This window comes from Canis lupus, chromosome 3, assembly GCF_048164855.1.
Source record: "Canis lupus baileyi chromosome 3, mCanLup2.hap1, whole genome shotgun sequence".
In the NCBI taxonomy this organism is placed as follows: domain Eukaryota; kingdom Metazoa; phylum Chordata; class Mammalia; order Carnivora; family Canidae; genus Canis; species Canis lupus.
This window is the reverse complement of record NC_132840.1, coordinates 80,019,614-80,034,668: the sequence shown is the minus strand read 5'-3', so window position 1 is coordinate 80,034,668 and position 15,055 is coordinate 80,019,614. Positions and strand designations below refer to the sequence as shown.

General features: G+C 56.8%; 1 protein-coding gene across 20 annotated transcripts in view; it reads right to left on the bottom strand.

The window, feature by feature from the left end:
- Nucleotides 1–15,055, bottom strand: part of PKNOX2 (PBX/knotted 1 homeobox 2) — a 309,127-nt gene that overhangs the window by 66,983 nt on the left and 227,089 nt on the right. For 16 of the 20 annotated variants that reach the window (XM_072822559.1, XM_072822557.1, XM_072822554.1 and 13 more), the window contains one exon: nucleotides 10,019–10,127. The exons of 3 other annotated variants lie outside the window; for them this stretch is intronic. In XM_072822559.1, coding sequence (XP_072678660.1) covers nucleotides 10,019–10,105 — 87 coding nt within the window. In that variant the 5' untranslated portion in view covers nucleotides 10,106–10,127. Of the gene's footprint in view, nucleotides 1–1,191; nucleotides 1,508–10,018; nucleotides 10,128–15,055 lie in introns of those variants that run through there. One more of the 20 variants, XM_072822567.1, reaches the window with a different exon arrangement.

Below are 15,055 nucleotides of genomic sequence, written 5' to 3'. Positions count from 1 at the left end.
TACCCCTTCCTCCCACGGAAGCTATAACCACCGGACTTCTCGCCATCATTCAGCTGGAACCAGCCCTGCTGGGAGCTTGGAGCTTGAGGGCCCTGCCCAGATTCTTGGTTTGAAACACGCTGGGATGAAAGTTCATGATCCCCACCCCCATCCTAAAGCGGAGTGGGAAGAGATGACGTTTGTAAGCCGTGTGTATAGGAAGGCAAAATCTGCCCGCAAATCTGCCAGCCTCTCTGACAGTCTGGTCTGACCGCGGAAAGGGGTAGGAGATGCTCCACAGTGTGATCTGAGAACTCACCTCACCTACCCACCCCCGCTGCCCTCACTGACCTTGGAATGCCCACCCACGCTTCCGTGTCTGCCAAGCACCACCCTCCCCCAACTGTAGGAGGAGAGTGGCACGCGATGTTCTCATGAGCTAGTAAAATACCTCGATGGTCTCAGGAGCTAGAAAAATACCTCCACAGGCCTCCAGGTTCAACAGTAAAGCCAGGCACTAAGTTAGCGCCGTCCCGTTTTACATGAGAAAATCGAAGCCCACAGAGGTGAAGAGACAGCTGGAGACCGCAGACAGTTTGTGTAAGGGTTGGGGTGAGAACCAAGGGCTTTTTTTTCTTTGAGGAGGCGAATGGGAAGGCCCCCCATGCCCACCCGCACCAAGTGACAAAGAGGGCAGAGAGGAAGGGAGCCAGATTCAGGTGGAAGGGTCACTTCTTGGCCATGCTGGGGTGACTTGGGGGGTGTCCACGCAGTTTCTTGTTTGCACTGCGGCCCAGCTTCCCCCATCCCCCGAGAGGCCTCCCACACACAAGTCATTCCTCAAACACGGCTCATGGGTCATGTGAGGAACAGTCCTGTGTGGGGGCGGGGGGGGGGCAAGTAGGGAGGTGTGGGTAATTGAAGGTGGCCCGGTGCTGCCGGGTTCACTCCCCTCGGAGGCTGTGCAGGAGCCTGAGACCCAGAGCCTGACCACGCGGGGCTCCAGGCTTCCATCTCCACCTGCTGTCAGCCTCCGCCCAGGGCTCCTCTCTTGCTCCTGGGAGGTGGGAGCAGGTGGCTGGGGGATGAAGGATGGCAACAGAGTCCCTCTAGCACCCCACAGAGGTGCTTGGCAGGAGACTCTGGCCTCAGGTAGAACTGAATCCCACCTTTGCCACTCACTACGGGCCAGCCCTGGATCTGGAACTTTACCTTTCAGGGTCTCAGTTTCCCGATCTGTGAGATGGCGGCGATGCTTCCTGCCTCCCCAGCTCGTGAGGATTGCTGCTTCCTTCTGCGGATGCTGGCCAAGCAGCGGCAGCAGTCAGGCCCGTCTGCTCTGCGCTCCCTCGGCCCTGAGCATGCTCTTCAGCCGCATGTTCTTACTTGTCTCTCTCAATGACTAGCCTGTAGGCCCCTGGTGGGCAGGGGCTCGGTCTCTCCTGTTCACTACTGTAGCCTCCGTGTATCTATTGAAGGCAGGGTTGACTGGTGTGGAGGAGGTAGGCTTCCCATCCAAAAGATACCTTTTTGGCTGCAGGTTTACCCTCTTGACAGTGGATGCCTCAGGCCCAACAGAGAAGTCACAGTTCCTGACGGCATATGGTTTGGGAGTGGCAGGCATCCAGCCCAGGGCTGGAGATAATGGGACAGAGCATGATGTACTGGCATGAGCATTCACTCTGGACGTGACTCTGCCTGTGTGACTCGGGTGAGTTACTCAACCTTTCTGATCCAGGGCCCTCACCTATAGAACAGGGGCAACAATACCTACGGTGCAGGGTTGTTGGAATTAAATAAGATAATGCGTGCAAAGCAGCTGGTACGTAAGAGACAGCGTATGGTAGTTATCATCAATATGAGCCGCCGTCTGCAGCCCACACTCAGACTTGGTCTCTTTTGCTTCTGTTCCATGGGCTGCCTAAGGGGTCCCTCCCTGTGGAGGGAACCCACTGTCTTGTAAGCACCCAGGGGAGTGGGGCAGGCCTGGGCTCAGGCACAGGGAGAGGGGACCATGGTGTTCTGGGCAAGTGACTCAGTTTCTCCATCAGGTACAAATGGAGCCAACAATCTCTTTTCCGGGGATTACAGTGAAGCCATTACGTGAGAGTGAATTGCACACGGTGAATGCTCAGTAAACTTTGGTTTCTAAGCATTTTTATTATTCTTTTGTTGCTACTCTTCCCTCTGAATCCAAACTCCACTCCCTGTCCAGACCCTGCTCCAGAGGCGCCGGCACCCGCACTTCCCATGTCACACCCTCCGTCCCCACACGTGGCCTTGTTCTTTGTGACTCCTCTACCTAAGAACCTCTCAAAGAGTCCTTTCTTTCAATCTTGGACAACCCAGGTCTGTACCTTCTCAGCGTGACTCAGCAACGACAATCCTCCAAAGAGGACACCCCCTCTTCTGAGCCTCCCACCTGACCCGGGCAAGGTGGGAGCCGCCCATTCCCAGTGCCTGCCCTACCGGTGGTGTTCAGGGGAGCAGCAATGGGGGAGGCGGGGAGACCCGCACAGGCCTGGTCCACTAGGGGCCGCTGAGGCTCCAGCAGGGCTGGGCTGGGCTTGCCTGGGAGCTGGCACTGTCTGCAGTGCCAGGGCAAGCTGGCAGGGCGGGATCTGGTTCCCTCACTACCAGGAGAGAATCCAAGGACCTGGGAGGAGGTCAGGGCTCGAAGCTATTTGGTAAACATCAGGTTTGGCCTCAACAGGTGGGAGGCAGCAGGGGGCAAGGCCAAAAAATGAGGTTTTTGTGGGGAGGGCACAGCTCCCAGAGTGCTCCAGGCCCGGGCCTGCTCCCTGACCCTGGTCTCGCTCCGGTGCAGCGCCTTCCCCTTACGTTGTACCCTGCTCAGACCCTACCGTGTACGGTTGCCTGAACATGCCCGATGATTTACATCCTCATGCCTTTGCTCCCATAGCTGCCTCAGCAGGAGATGTCCACGTTTCCCCTGCCCTGCCTCCCTCCGAGCATGTGTAAACCTACCCCTCTTTCCAGACTCAGCTGGGCACCACGTCTCCCAAGAAGCCTTTCCCAGTGCTCCCTACCCCCGGACCTAGGTAGCCTGGACCCCAGCCTCATCTGTGTGTGCCTCTAACCTTAATGCCTCTCACACTTTGGGACCTTTAATTGTCTGTCTCCTGAGCGGACTGGTTTCCCAGCCCCTATTACCATGCCTGGCTCCCGGGAGGCTCCCGGTGTGGTTGTTGGATGACTGAATGACCGACCAAGCGAGCGGATGAGAGAGAGCTGTGTTGAAAGGTCCAGGGATCCAAAAAAGGGAGGGGCCGACAAGGAAGGGCTCCTCTAAATGACCCCCAGACCCCCCCCAGTCAGCACAGGGAGGGGAAGAACCGGCAGCAGATTTAGCTGGAAGCAGGCAGCCCAATTTAGCTCGAAGGGGCTCCTGGCACAGCAGGCCGAGGTCACCTACATTCTGATCCCGGGGCCAACTGGATAGAAGCAACCACAGAAAAATGACCTCGTGGTGTAAAACGAGCGGTCTTAGTTAATTAATTAGCTTTAAAAGGGTTTGTAGGCACTGGTTCTCACAATGAGGCTTGTAAAATGTTCACTGCTCCTGTCTGCACTTCTGGGGTGTTACTGACGTTCGGCTAACGGGCACGAGGCTGCGGGCTTAAATCTGAGTCTCGCTCCCCAGCTTTGGGCACTCTGGGCAACCGTCTGCCCTCCATCCTTTCTGTCCATCTCTGGAGAACCGCTCGCTTTTATAACTGTCCCAAGCCAGTGATTTCCAGTAGGCCCGTTAGTGGATATATCAGAGTCTCCGTGTGTGCCTGTGTGTACGCGCGTGTGTGCAAGGGGGTGTATTTACAGCTAGAAACATATTTGATATGCCTATCCTATTCCTAATAAAAAGCAGAGTAAATCAAATTCAGGGCAAACTTGACTACTAAAGATGTACAGAAGAGGCTGAGTAGAAAGTCAGTGTCATGGTCGTGGAGGAAAAGAGGCCGGGAGTGAGCACGCTGTGTTTCACGCTCACACTTACAACAATCCCGTGGGGCGGGGAGGGCACGCGTTATTCCCATTTCACTGACGCAGACACTAAGCCCCCAAGTGGACTCTAAGCTCGGCGAGGGCAGGAGCTACTCATTCTGTGTCTCTAGTACTGAGCACAGGGTTGGCGAGATCACAGGGAGCCTCGGGATTGATCGAATGGGTGCGTGGCTGGGAGAAGTGTACTGAGGTGACCGGCCTAGGATTCCTGAATTTCTGCCGTGTGGAGTCATTGCTCTCGCCTGGACCACAGATTCCAAGGCCACCAAGCACCCCTCGCTCGCCCATCCCCCGCCCTCTGGGCCATGTAGACACCCGAGCTCCTAGAAGATCACACAGGCAAGGAAGGCAAAGCAAGTTCAAGTGCTCCTCAGGCTCGCTGCGGACTTTGATCACCTGTTCCCTGATTTATTTTAAGCTTTGTGTACTTGGGCCATTAACTATTTTTGTAGCTGTTTGGGGCCCGTGCGCTGTTTGGAGGCAACCGGATAGGCAATAAAATCTCTGGGTTTTTGGTAAATTGCAGAATTCAGGTATAAGCTCATCGAACAAATAACCTAGACAAGGCCACTAGAGTATCTCTTCCCCAGCTTAAAAGTCAGGTTGCTAGTCCACCATCTCCTAAATGGGGGCGTGAGGGCCCCCGATCAGACTCATGGGTTGCATAATGAGGAAATGCAGGTCTTAAGTGAGCTGGAGTTCAGGGATATGTCCAGTTGAAAGACATGGGTGGCCCAAGCAGGCCGGGGACAGAGGTCACTGTGCACAAAGAGAAGAAAGGCCCGGCCAAAAAATAAGAAAGAAAGAGAAGAGTCCATTTTGATGAGTCAAAGCCAGGCAAGGCAGGTCACCCATACGGGTCCCTGGGGTGTTGCCCCCAGGGGCAGAGGGAGCCGTCAATCAGGCCACAGAAAAGGCTGAGGGGGACTTTCAAAGCTGCTGAATTAACTCTATGGCTGCAAAGCGAAAGGCAGGGGGCTCCAGCCTTTAAAGAGATGAGAGGAATGTAAAGTGTGAAAACATCTGAACTCACTCTGCCCGTCACAGCTGCATGGCCTGGCTGGGGGCCATTCACAGCCAGGGGGCCCCAGCCACCCCCTCTGCCTCCAGCTAATGAAACCAGCATGGGGATCCTAATGACTGATCAAAGCCCATCCAGCTTCCCCAGGATGTCTGCTCCCCTGGCCCTGCCCAGAGTGGGAATGGTGCTCTGATAGGGTGGGAAAGAAGGTACTGGGGGGTGGGGTCGGGGTGGGGGGTGGTCAAGAGAGGCGGGTCCAGCCTGGTCTGGCACAGCCTTAGCCTTCCTCTTGTAGGAGAGGTGAGACTACAACACTTTGACCCCAGATCTCCAGTTTTCTGGGTCCTGAGCACCAGTCTCCTTACTCTAGGGGCTCAGGAGGATGGAGGGGGGACAGAGGGACACAGCTTTTGCCAAAGGGTCCCAAGCAAATGCTTGACTTCCTTCTCAAGTGAGCTTCCCATACTGGTCCTGAACCAAGAGTTCTGACTTTGCCTGCCTTGCGGCCCTCTGGTCATGAATGAGGTTGCATCTTGGGTGAGTGACCAAAACGCACCCATCATCAAGTCAGCCACTTTCCGTGTCAATTTGCTCCTAAAGTGGTAACTGGGTGCCCATACTCACAGGGGAGCTGCGCCTGGTGGGACCGACTAGGGCCTGCCAGGATGTCTGCTTTCTGGTCAAATGCTCACGCAGCCCAACACGCCGGGGACATGCAGACAGAGGAATACTAAACATTGAATACATACACAAATAGACCAGATAAAATATTTGTCTTGCCTATAAGCCAAGGGCAAAGATATTTGTGGAACGGGAGGTATGTGTCTGTGTTTGAGGAGGAGTGGGGGGAGGTTGCTGATAGCAGGAGCTGGCGTGTGTGGGTAATAAGGTGAGGGAGCGGAAGCTCCTGCTTTCACTACTAGATCCCACTTCTTTCCTGAAATTGCCGGTGGAACTGCAGAGGGGAGAACTTGGCGTGGTCGTGACGTTGCGTCTGGAGTGTTACAGGAAGTGGAAGAACTTGAATGCCCTTCAGAGGTGAAGATGGAATACACGAAGGAAGGGTGTCCGCTCAGAAGGAGTGAGGGGGTGGCTGTGTCACCTCAAAAATTCTGGGAGGGGAGAGTCGCAGAGAACAGAGCTTTTAGAGTTCCATTAAGATGGGGGGGCGAAGAGGTGGGGCAGTGGGAGGAGGGGGCCGGGAAAGTCCAGGTGACAGATGGCCAGGCTGCTGCCAGGATGCAGAAGAGGGAAAGGAGTGATACAGGAATTAACCGCATATAGTGAACGGGGTGTGGGGGGGAGACCACACACCTAGCTCATATCCAGGTCTCCCTGGAGACAATGTTTTCATTAAACAGTCATTGTAGAAATCCAGAGTCCCCAGGGACCTGGCCCCACCTCTCGGGCAGAAAGTGAGGATGGGGGACCCAGCTGGCCTGCACCGGAATCGAGGAACTGCGGCTAGACAGTAGAGGGCGCTGTGACTCCAACAGAAGTTAGCCAGAAGCCACCAGAAGGAGGAAGCAGGCCACAGGAAGGGTTCCAGTGGGTTGTTGGGTTTGCACTTTCTAAGTTTACGGTCTGCCTTTAGTGCACAATGAACGCAGAGCGACATCCTTACAAGTAATCACGGGCTTCTGCAGGATGGACTGAAACAGAACTGCGTGGCCAGGGGCTGCGTGGCCATCATACCACTTGGCTAGTGCCCAGACAGCGTGGGGCCAGAACCATTAATGCTCCTCTCCTGAAACGGGAAGAAAAAAAAGCCTCCCTCATTTTTAATAACTTTATTCCCCAAACTTCAAAAATGAAATTGCCAAGTTAAGAACTTGCCTTGGAAAAAAAAAATTTCTAATTTATTATAAAGAAGGTCCGGGGCTTGGGAATTTTTTTTTAATGCAGATTCCTAATTTTCCAAAGTGAGATTCTCCTGTGCATTTGAATAGATTATGCTCGGTATTGCTAGCCCTTAGCACAACGGGAACATTATTAAAACGATTGCACGGGTCTCAGAGGAAGGGCTCTGCTTCTCGCTTCCTTTTTCATTTTGGGGACTTCGAATCAGAGACTGTCCATTTTTGCCTGTGGAAGAAACTGGGTTTTCCGAGGAGGTGATATAGAGATGTGCTCAGCTGTCCAGGCCTTGAGGAAACAAGACCTAAAGGAATAGGAGGAAGTGGGGGATCCTTTCCAGAGGGCCCTGTATAAGAAGCGACTCCCCTGGGTGCTGACCCATGTTCCTATTAGGCCTGGCTTTCCTGAGGACACTGAGTGTTAGAGAGCAGCTGGTTCTCTAGGATAATGAGCATTATGAGGGCAATGGAGCAGGGCTTCCCCTGAGAAGCTCAGCCTCTTGAAAGCATAAAGGGAAGAAGGCAGGAGGACGCAAGCAAGTTCCCCAGAAGATGCACACAGAAGACATTCCTACGTGGGAGCCAGTCCACCTCAAAGTCTAGCTCTCTCTGGAGAGAACGGCCTTTCCCTATGAGTCAGAGGTCTTTGTTCTGGAGATCTCCCTCACCTCCTCCATCCTGCTCATTCCATCTCTGCCCTAACCCCCCATCCTGATCAGTTTCTTCGGGACCCGGGTGGGCCCAGGGAAGGTCCATGGCAATCTAGCCATAGCCTCCTGACCTAGCCAAGGCCACAAGAACCCCAGACTTTGGCTTGGTCACTTTACCCTGGGCACTGACTTCCTGCCAGACCCTCGGGTTACAAATAGATGTGTGGTTTCTGCGGGGCAAAGTACTCCTTGGTGTTTTAAGTGTACTTTCCCTGGTGAAGCATGGTGGCTCCTCGGAGAGGAGGGCCTTGGGACAGTCCCTGCCCAGGGCTTCTACTCCGAGGCCCTCGATGAGGAACTTGAGCCTCCCTTCGTCCCCCAGAAGGCTCGAGCAGCTCAGTGGTGGCTTCCGGGGGGCTGAGTGCCCGAGGGCTGTGGCCACACCTCCATCCCCTCCCTCAGCAGCTGGGATGTATTAGTTCCCAGCTGTATGCTGAGAATTAAATTAGGCTCCTGTACTTAACTACACCCGGCTCAGCATTCTTGGACAACAGAGGCCTTGCTGCAGCCCTCCCGTTAATCCCCACCAAACCCAGACTTCTCCCAGCTGCCCCGGCAGGCAAAACAAGGCTTGGGGTGGGCGGGTGGACGGCAGCAGCCACCAGCTGTGCCAGTCCAATGCTCTTTGGCCTTTTGGCCCTGCCCTCGTCTGTCCTTGAGCCTTGGGTACCAGGCCTTTGCACTCACCACCTGCTAAGTACGGGAAGTGAACCCATGTCAGGTCCCCACTTCTACTGTTGAGCTAGGAGAGCAGGATCCAGCTACAAGAGAAACGGAACCGGCGTGCCTGCCTCTTTATTGGTACCCCCGGGGTCCCCAACACTGCCCGAGCAGACGAGAGGATGAAGTCTGTATCTACTGATGGAGGAGGAAGCTCGTCCCCCCTTGCAGCCCCAAGAGTCCTAGGTCTCCACAGTCTGGGCCTCCTGCACCGCAGGGAAAGGTCCCGATGTAGGGTCGCACCCCCAAAAGCTTTCGCATTGAGGAGCCATGTAAATGCTGCAGTCACTCGTGGAAAGCTACTGACGGGGCAGAGGGTTTGCCGCATAGGAGGCTGGCTGTGGAGAGCCCACAAGGAGCACGGAGTGGACATGCTGGGGCCGGTGTGGGGACAAAAGGACGTGCGCTTGAAGGTTGGGGAATGACACGTGCTTTTGAGTTTTCAAGGGGAGAGAGTCAGTGGTGGTCCACATGCCAGGCATTCGGTAAAGTGGGGATTTCTGGGGGTGGTGTTGTGGGGGAAAGGGATGGATGGAATGGCCACTACACGCTCACACCGGGCTGGGGCTGTCAGGATCCCAGGACCTAACGTGAGCAAGAGCCTGCCCGCTCTGTGTCTGCACATTCATGCCCCCCTCACAGCATAGACCCTCCACGTGCTCCCTGAGAACGGCTGAGTGTGAACCACTACGGAGAAGGGAGGCCTGGCAGGGACGGCTGCAGGTCCCCGGCCCACGGCAGGCCCTCACTGCACGTTTGCTGAGTGAATGAATGTCCTAGCTGGCTGCAGTGCACATTCTAGATACTCAGTCAACCCTGATAATACAGACTTGAGAGATCGGGGTAGAGAAAATAGGAGAGGGTGATGGAAAGGGTCGGAGAATGCAGGCTTCTGGGACAGCACAGCCACACAGCTAACTCAGAGTCTCCAGAGAACCGGGTGTGGAGAAAGGTGCACATTGGGTGGGTGGGGAGGCACGGGTCCCAAGTGATGGGTCTGAAAGACTGGGGGAGCCCAACCCACAAAAGCAGGCCTCTAAAAGGAGGAGAGAAGACAGCAGGAAGACGGGGCGCAGATGCCACCTTCTCCAGAGGTGCAGCCAGGATGGAGTCTCTGGAGAACTCGGGGAGGGCACTGCTGTGTCCGAGCTAAGGGATGGAAACTGGGAACCAGGCGTTGGGGGGAGAAGTATTGGACGACCTACAGATACCATCCTGGCCTTTTTTCTAGCAAGAAGCCAATAGGATCCTGAGCAGAAGGGCGATTCCAGGAACAGGCAGGTAGGGAAGGACAGGACAGAGGGGCTCCTGTGACCAGTGAGTGGGGGCATCTGGTGCAAAGGAACCTCTCATTAAGAAGTTTCCCCAGATACTCACAAGCAGACTCGATTTACCTGCACCTGGATCTCCCTGAGGGAGGGGCTGGGTGCATTGGTCGGACACCTGCTCTGAGGGGGAAGCAGGGCAGGGGTGGGGGCAGGACTGGGACTGGGGGCTCCAGACCATGGTCCCAGAAGTTGGTGACAGATAAGCTCAAGTAGGATCTGAACCGGGTTTTACAAATGCAGCAATCCCTCCAGGGGTCTGTGTGGGGCGGCCCTCCAGAGGTGGGGGGGAGCCCAGGGTACAGCAGAGGCAGGCCTGGCTCTGACCCGCCCCCGGGGAAGGCCGCCGCGCCCCCTTCCCGTCACCTGGTCAGTCACACTCACCTGCGGGCTGTCCTGGTAGGGTGGGGGAGGGACATTCTGCGTGGCCATCATCGTCAGAGCGGGGGCTGGGGAGGCATGTTGCATCATGGGGTTGATTCACATCGAGGATCTGTGGCAGGAGAAAGGGGGCCGCACCGTTAATAGGCTGTGCGCAGGGGGCCCTGGGGACCGGCCGGCTTGACATTTCTCAGGCTGGGCCACCTAGACTGACGGGACACAGCAAGCGCTGGAGGCCCTTCAGGGGAGCAAATGAGAGCTAAGGGGGGAGGCCTGGGTGGGGAGGGGCTGGCTGAGCTATTTTGACTTGAAAGAAACGATATTCAAATCACATGTGAAACAACCTGTCCACCCACAGCCATGGTTTGTTCAGCATCACCAGGGGCCTGGTCTGGGAGGGGGGAAGGGGTAGGGGGCTCGGCCGGTGGCAGCTCAGGGCATTGGCGGCATTCGGGGATCCCACAAGACAGAAGAGTGCTGGCCCCTTCCCAGGCTTCTGGAACGGCCACCTGAGCTCTGGGAGGGGGGCTCAAAAACCCCTGTCCCTGCAGGAGGCATCAGGCCCTTCCACTTCCAAGGCCCAGCCCCCTGCACCGGGGTCTGGTCTGGGGGGGGGGCGCAGCCCAACCCCTCCCAGGTGTGCTAGCCACACCCCCTAGTGGCAAGTGGAGTGCCCCGGGCTGAGGGGTGGAGTTGGCACCTGGGCACCTGGGGGGACCAGTGGGTCTTCAGGGAACCTCCAGGCTGGGGTGAGCCTCCCGTCACTTGGCGAGTTTTTCTAGGTGTGTGCTGGAGACTCTGGGCATAGGGATGTAAGTCAGCCTCCTTAGCCTTCGTTCAGTACAGAGGCACAGGCACCTGGGGCCAGAAGGGCAGAGCCAAGTCCACCCCCTCCTACAGAGGGGACGAGGCCAAGAGGAAGGATGTGTGCAGGGTGGAGGTGGGGATGGGGGATGCTGCTAGTGAAGCCGGGGTCAGTCCTCGGTGTCCTCCACTGCGCTGCCCCCTGACCCATCACCAGTAAGCCAGCTGCCCCTCCTGAGCCTCAAGCTTTCTTCTTGACCTGGAACGTGGTGCTGTAAGTGGAGACCGCTGGCAATACCCCCCAAGGAAACAGAATGCCCAGAAAGCTGTTGAGCTACACTAGATGCCCTGAAATATTTAGAGCTGGAAACCACAGGCTAGTTGCCTGACCCAGGGCTGTCCGTTGTGGGGCCTGGAAACTCTTAAGAACCTCAGTGGGGCTAGGGACCTGGGTGGAGGGTGCTGATGAGCCAGGTGTGCGCACAGACTCAGGCCCTCCCTCCCCTCTCCCTGAGGGCCCGGTGGGGCTCCACCCGCTCCCACCATGCCCTCCCACCCCTTTCCTAGGGTCTTCTGAAATGTTCTGCAGGAATTCTGTGGTAATCCCCGGGTGTTTGGAGCTGCCCAAGGGAAGGGGCTGGTCTCCAGAGCCCTGAGGGTTGTGTGTGTGTATGTGTGTGAGAGAGAGAGAGAAAGAGGGAGAGAGAGAGAGAGAGGGAATGCGGGTGTTGTTTGGTTATTTTTCAGGAAGAAGAGGAAGTAGAAAGCCTGGCCTGATCTCTGTCTCTGAGGCACGACTATGTTCTGACCTTCAGTGCCCAAGCAAAGACACGGGACATGTAGGTGTCCATTCAAGGACTACTTATTGGGTGTCAACTACATGCAAAGAACTGAGCTAGGAGGTGGGAAAGGGTACACGAAGGAGGCAAGATCCTCTTTCCAAGGAGTGTTATCAATCGGGAAGGTGATGGCCCGGCAGGCAAGAAGAAAGCGAAATGAAGGTTCCAGAAGGGACCGGGTAGGGAGAGAGGGCTTTTGCTGTGACTGCAGGGCATTCCCCTTGGCCTCACTCCCACCTACACCTCGCCTACCCCGGCCTTACTTCAGAGGAGGGGCCACCGGGATGTGTTGGCAACAGAAACACTCAGGGTGTCCCCACCTCACGCACACCTGAGGCACCCAGATCCATGCTTTCTTTCTGCAAAGAGTGTCGGGAGGGAGCCCTTGGGGGAGCTGGTCACTTCAGGCGAGAGAACCAACCTGCTTTCGTGGCTGGGTGTTTGGGTGGCGGTAAACATCCAAGGAAGGGTGGAAAGGGTTCCCGAGGACAAAAGAGCATAGAGGCTCCTTGAGATGTCGGAAGAAACTTCCAGAATTAAGACGTTTGAGATACTAAAATGGGTGCGGAGTCTCTTTTGGACCTGGGGCGGGGGTGCGGGGAGAGGGAAGGAAATCGGGCTACTTCAGGGGTGTGTTAGGCTCAGGCTTTCCTGGGACTGCGGCAGATGAGGGGACACTGGTTGGGGCCTCAGGACCGGCCCTGGGGACCTGTTCCTTGGAGCTCCAGGCTTGGATGCTCCTTGGCCAGGAGAGCGCTGCGGGGCGTAGTGCCAGCGGCGTCCAGCAGAGGGCCTGGAGGGCCTTCTCTCCCCTCCCGGGGCCACCGGGTTCCCCTTAACCTCTGCGCTGGGCCTGGGGGTAACCCCATCCCACGGGTGAGAAAGGCAGAGCAGAGGACGCCCTCGGAGGAGGGCCGGGGCCACCAGATTGGGGCATTCTTTTGTTGGCTGTGCAAGGAATGGGAGGTGGGGTCACTTTAGAGTTGCTGTCCCTAGAAATACTTGCGATGGCAGGAGGGCTACGCGGTCTGGAGGCAAGGAGAGGCACGTTGCAGCCAGAAGCAAACACCCACCCGCCTGGGCTAAGAGGAGATTTTTTTGTCTCTGGCCTGTCAGGCTCGAGCAGGGGTCAGACCCGCCTCGCCAGAGGACACAAGAACAATTTTCTGAGGACCCAGATGGCCTTTGCCCCTCCCGTCCCCCTCTCCGGGGTCACCGCAGGCCACTAGGCCACTAACCCATTGCCCTCTGGGGGCTTCTCCTGCCGGAGAACAGGAGGACTTTTCATCGTTGGTTCTCTGCTCACTCAGGCACAGAAGGTTCTGGTGGGGAGACGCGGGGGGAGACCCCACACCCATCTCTGGAAGCTTGCTCTTCGCTTCACACTACTCCGCAGGCCCAGGCACCCGGGTCCTTGGGAACACCCCCCCCCCCCCAGCTGGCTGGCCTGGGGGTACGTGGAACCACCCTGGAGAGGAAGGCGGGGATCCAGCTTCTCTTGTCTGAAACTGGGCCCAGTGAGACTCCAGAGCTGCGTGGGGGGAGCTCCCCGCACAATCACGGGGTGCCCGGGGCCTCTTTGGGAGCACGGAGCGGAGGAGCAGGCCTGGGCTCTGGAAACCCAGCCCGGGGCTTCCAGCATGTGTCAGCGGCTCCTGTGCGGAGGCCCCAGGGCTGTTACCAGACACCAGGGCACTCAAGGGGGCACGGCCAAGAGACTGCGGATGGAGGACACACGAGGAATGATTTACCGCAGGGAAACCTTCCCAGGGAAGAGAGGCTCAGGTCAAAAGGTTGTTCTTAATGCTGAAAACCTTTACTATATGACAGCTAGGAGCGGGGGAGTGGGGGTGGGGGTGGGGGGGACCCTAAGGCAACATTCAACCCGACAATGATACCCAAGAAGTAATCTGTGTCCCTGATATTATCAAAAGGAGTCCAGGCTGCCATTTCACAGAGCTCAGGACCCAGGAAGGCCGTGTTGCACGGACTGGGGGTGGGTGAGGGGGCGTAAAAAGACACCCCGTTGTAGGAAGTAGGAATGGGCAGCTCAAGAGCACCGCCTCCCTCTCTCCTCAACTCTTGCGCCCCTCAGCCCTGCAAGGTGAGGCCCTGGGTCTGAAGCCCAAACTCCAGTGTGTTGACAAACAGGCTTAGAAAAAAAAAATAGCAAGCTCGTTAGGAAGGAGCTCATTAGGACTTGTTGACATGAAACCCATTAGACCAATTAACATTCCATTAACGGCCTGGGGCACCAAGGGGTTAATGCTGCCCGGCAGTAATTGGGCTGGGGTGCTGGGGTTGGGGGCTCAGGGCCTCCAGGATGAGAAACAAAGTCTAATTGGGAACTCTCTGGCCAGCTGGCCCGACAGCATTTGTTCTTGCCCTCTGACCCTAGCTGAGACTACACCGCATCCGGCACCCACTTTGGGAGGGGGGGACGGGACCAGCTCTCCTTTGGCCCCTCACAGCCGCGCCTCAGTGCCCCAGACAGGAGACTGGGGGGATGGCGGGCACAGGCCAAGGCGTGGATGGCTTTTCCACCCTGTTGGACTCTGAGAGTCCTGTTTTCTTCGTCCATCCCTGCCCCCACCCCCTTCTGCTCCAGTGTCTCTCTTAGGGCCCAGGCTGGAAAGTCTCCTGGACTCTCCCAGTTATAGGTGTGCCATCGAAGCTTCCAAAAGCTCTTTGGAGAAGCGAGGATCCTGGAGGCCCCAGAACCTGATTCGGCTGAGGAGTGTTGTAGTTTAGGCACAGGGGTGGGGAGAGGGAGCACTGGGTCTCCCTTCCTTTCTCCCTTCCCCAGAAAGGAAGCTACAACACACTGCAGAGGGCCCCCTAGAAGCCCTTGTCTCCCGTCCTCTGACCCCCACGAGCAATATTTTCATGATTTTCCTCCCCGGGGTACACGTAGAGGCTGTGGAAGTCCCATCCCCTGCATGGGCCTCAATTTCCTCTTTTGTAAATGCCCTTGATTGAAGCCTTGTGCTGAGGGTTGAAAAGTCTGGATTCCTCATCTAGCCCTGCCACTTCTCGGTGGCCGGGACAAGCCACGTTCCCCTCCTGGACTGCCACCACGAGGGATTTCACCGGAATATTCTGCGGGTCTTTGCCCAGGGCTGGCCCGCCACGTGAGCTTCGTCGAATGGAATGGAAATAGTTGGACTGGAGCTTCATTTCAAAGGCCAGCCAGCTGGCGGGTCTTCTCTTCCTCACTTCCCATTTGGGAGTAAGGGAGGGAGGCCAGAGAGCCAGGAGCCCTCCCCAGCGCACCCAGGTGGTTGGTTACCAGCCCACCCCCAACCCCAGGCTGGGGGGGCCTCCCCGCAGCTGCCCAGGCCTGGGTTCTGACGTCTAGACAGGTTTGCAGGAGGCTGAAATAACAGAGTGAACTCAG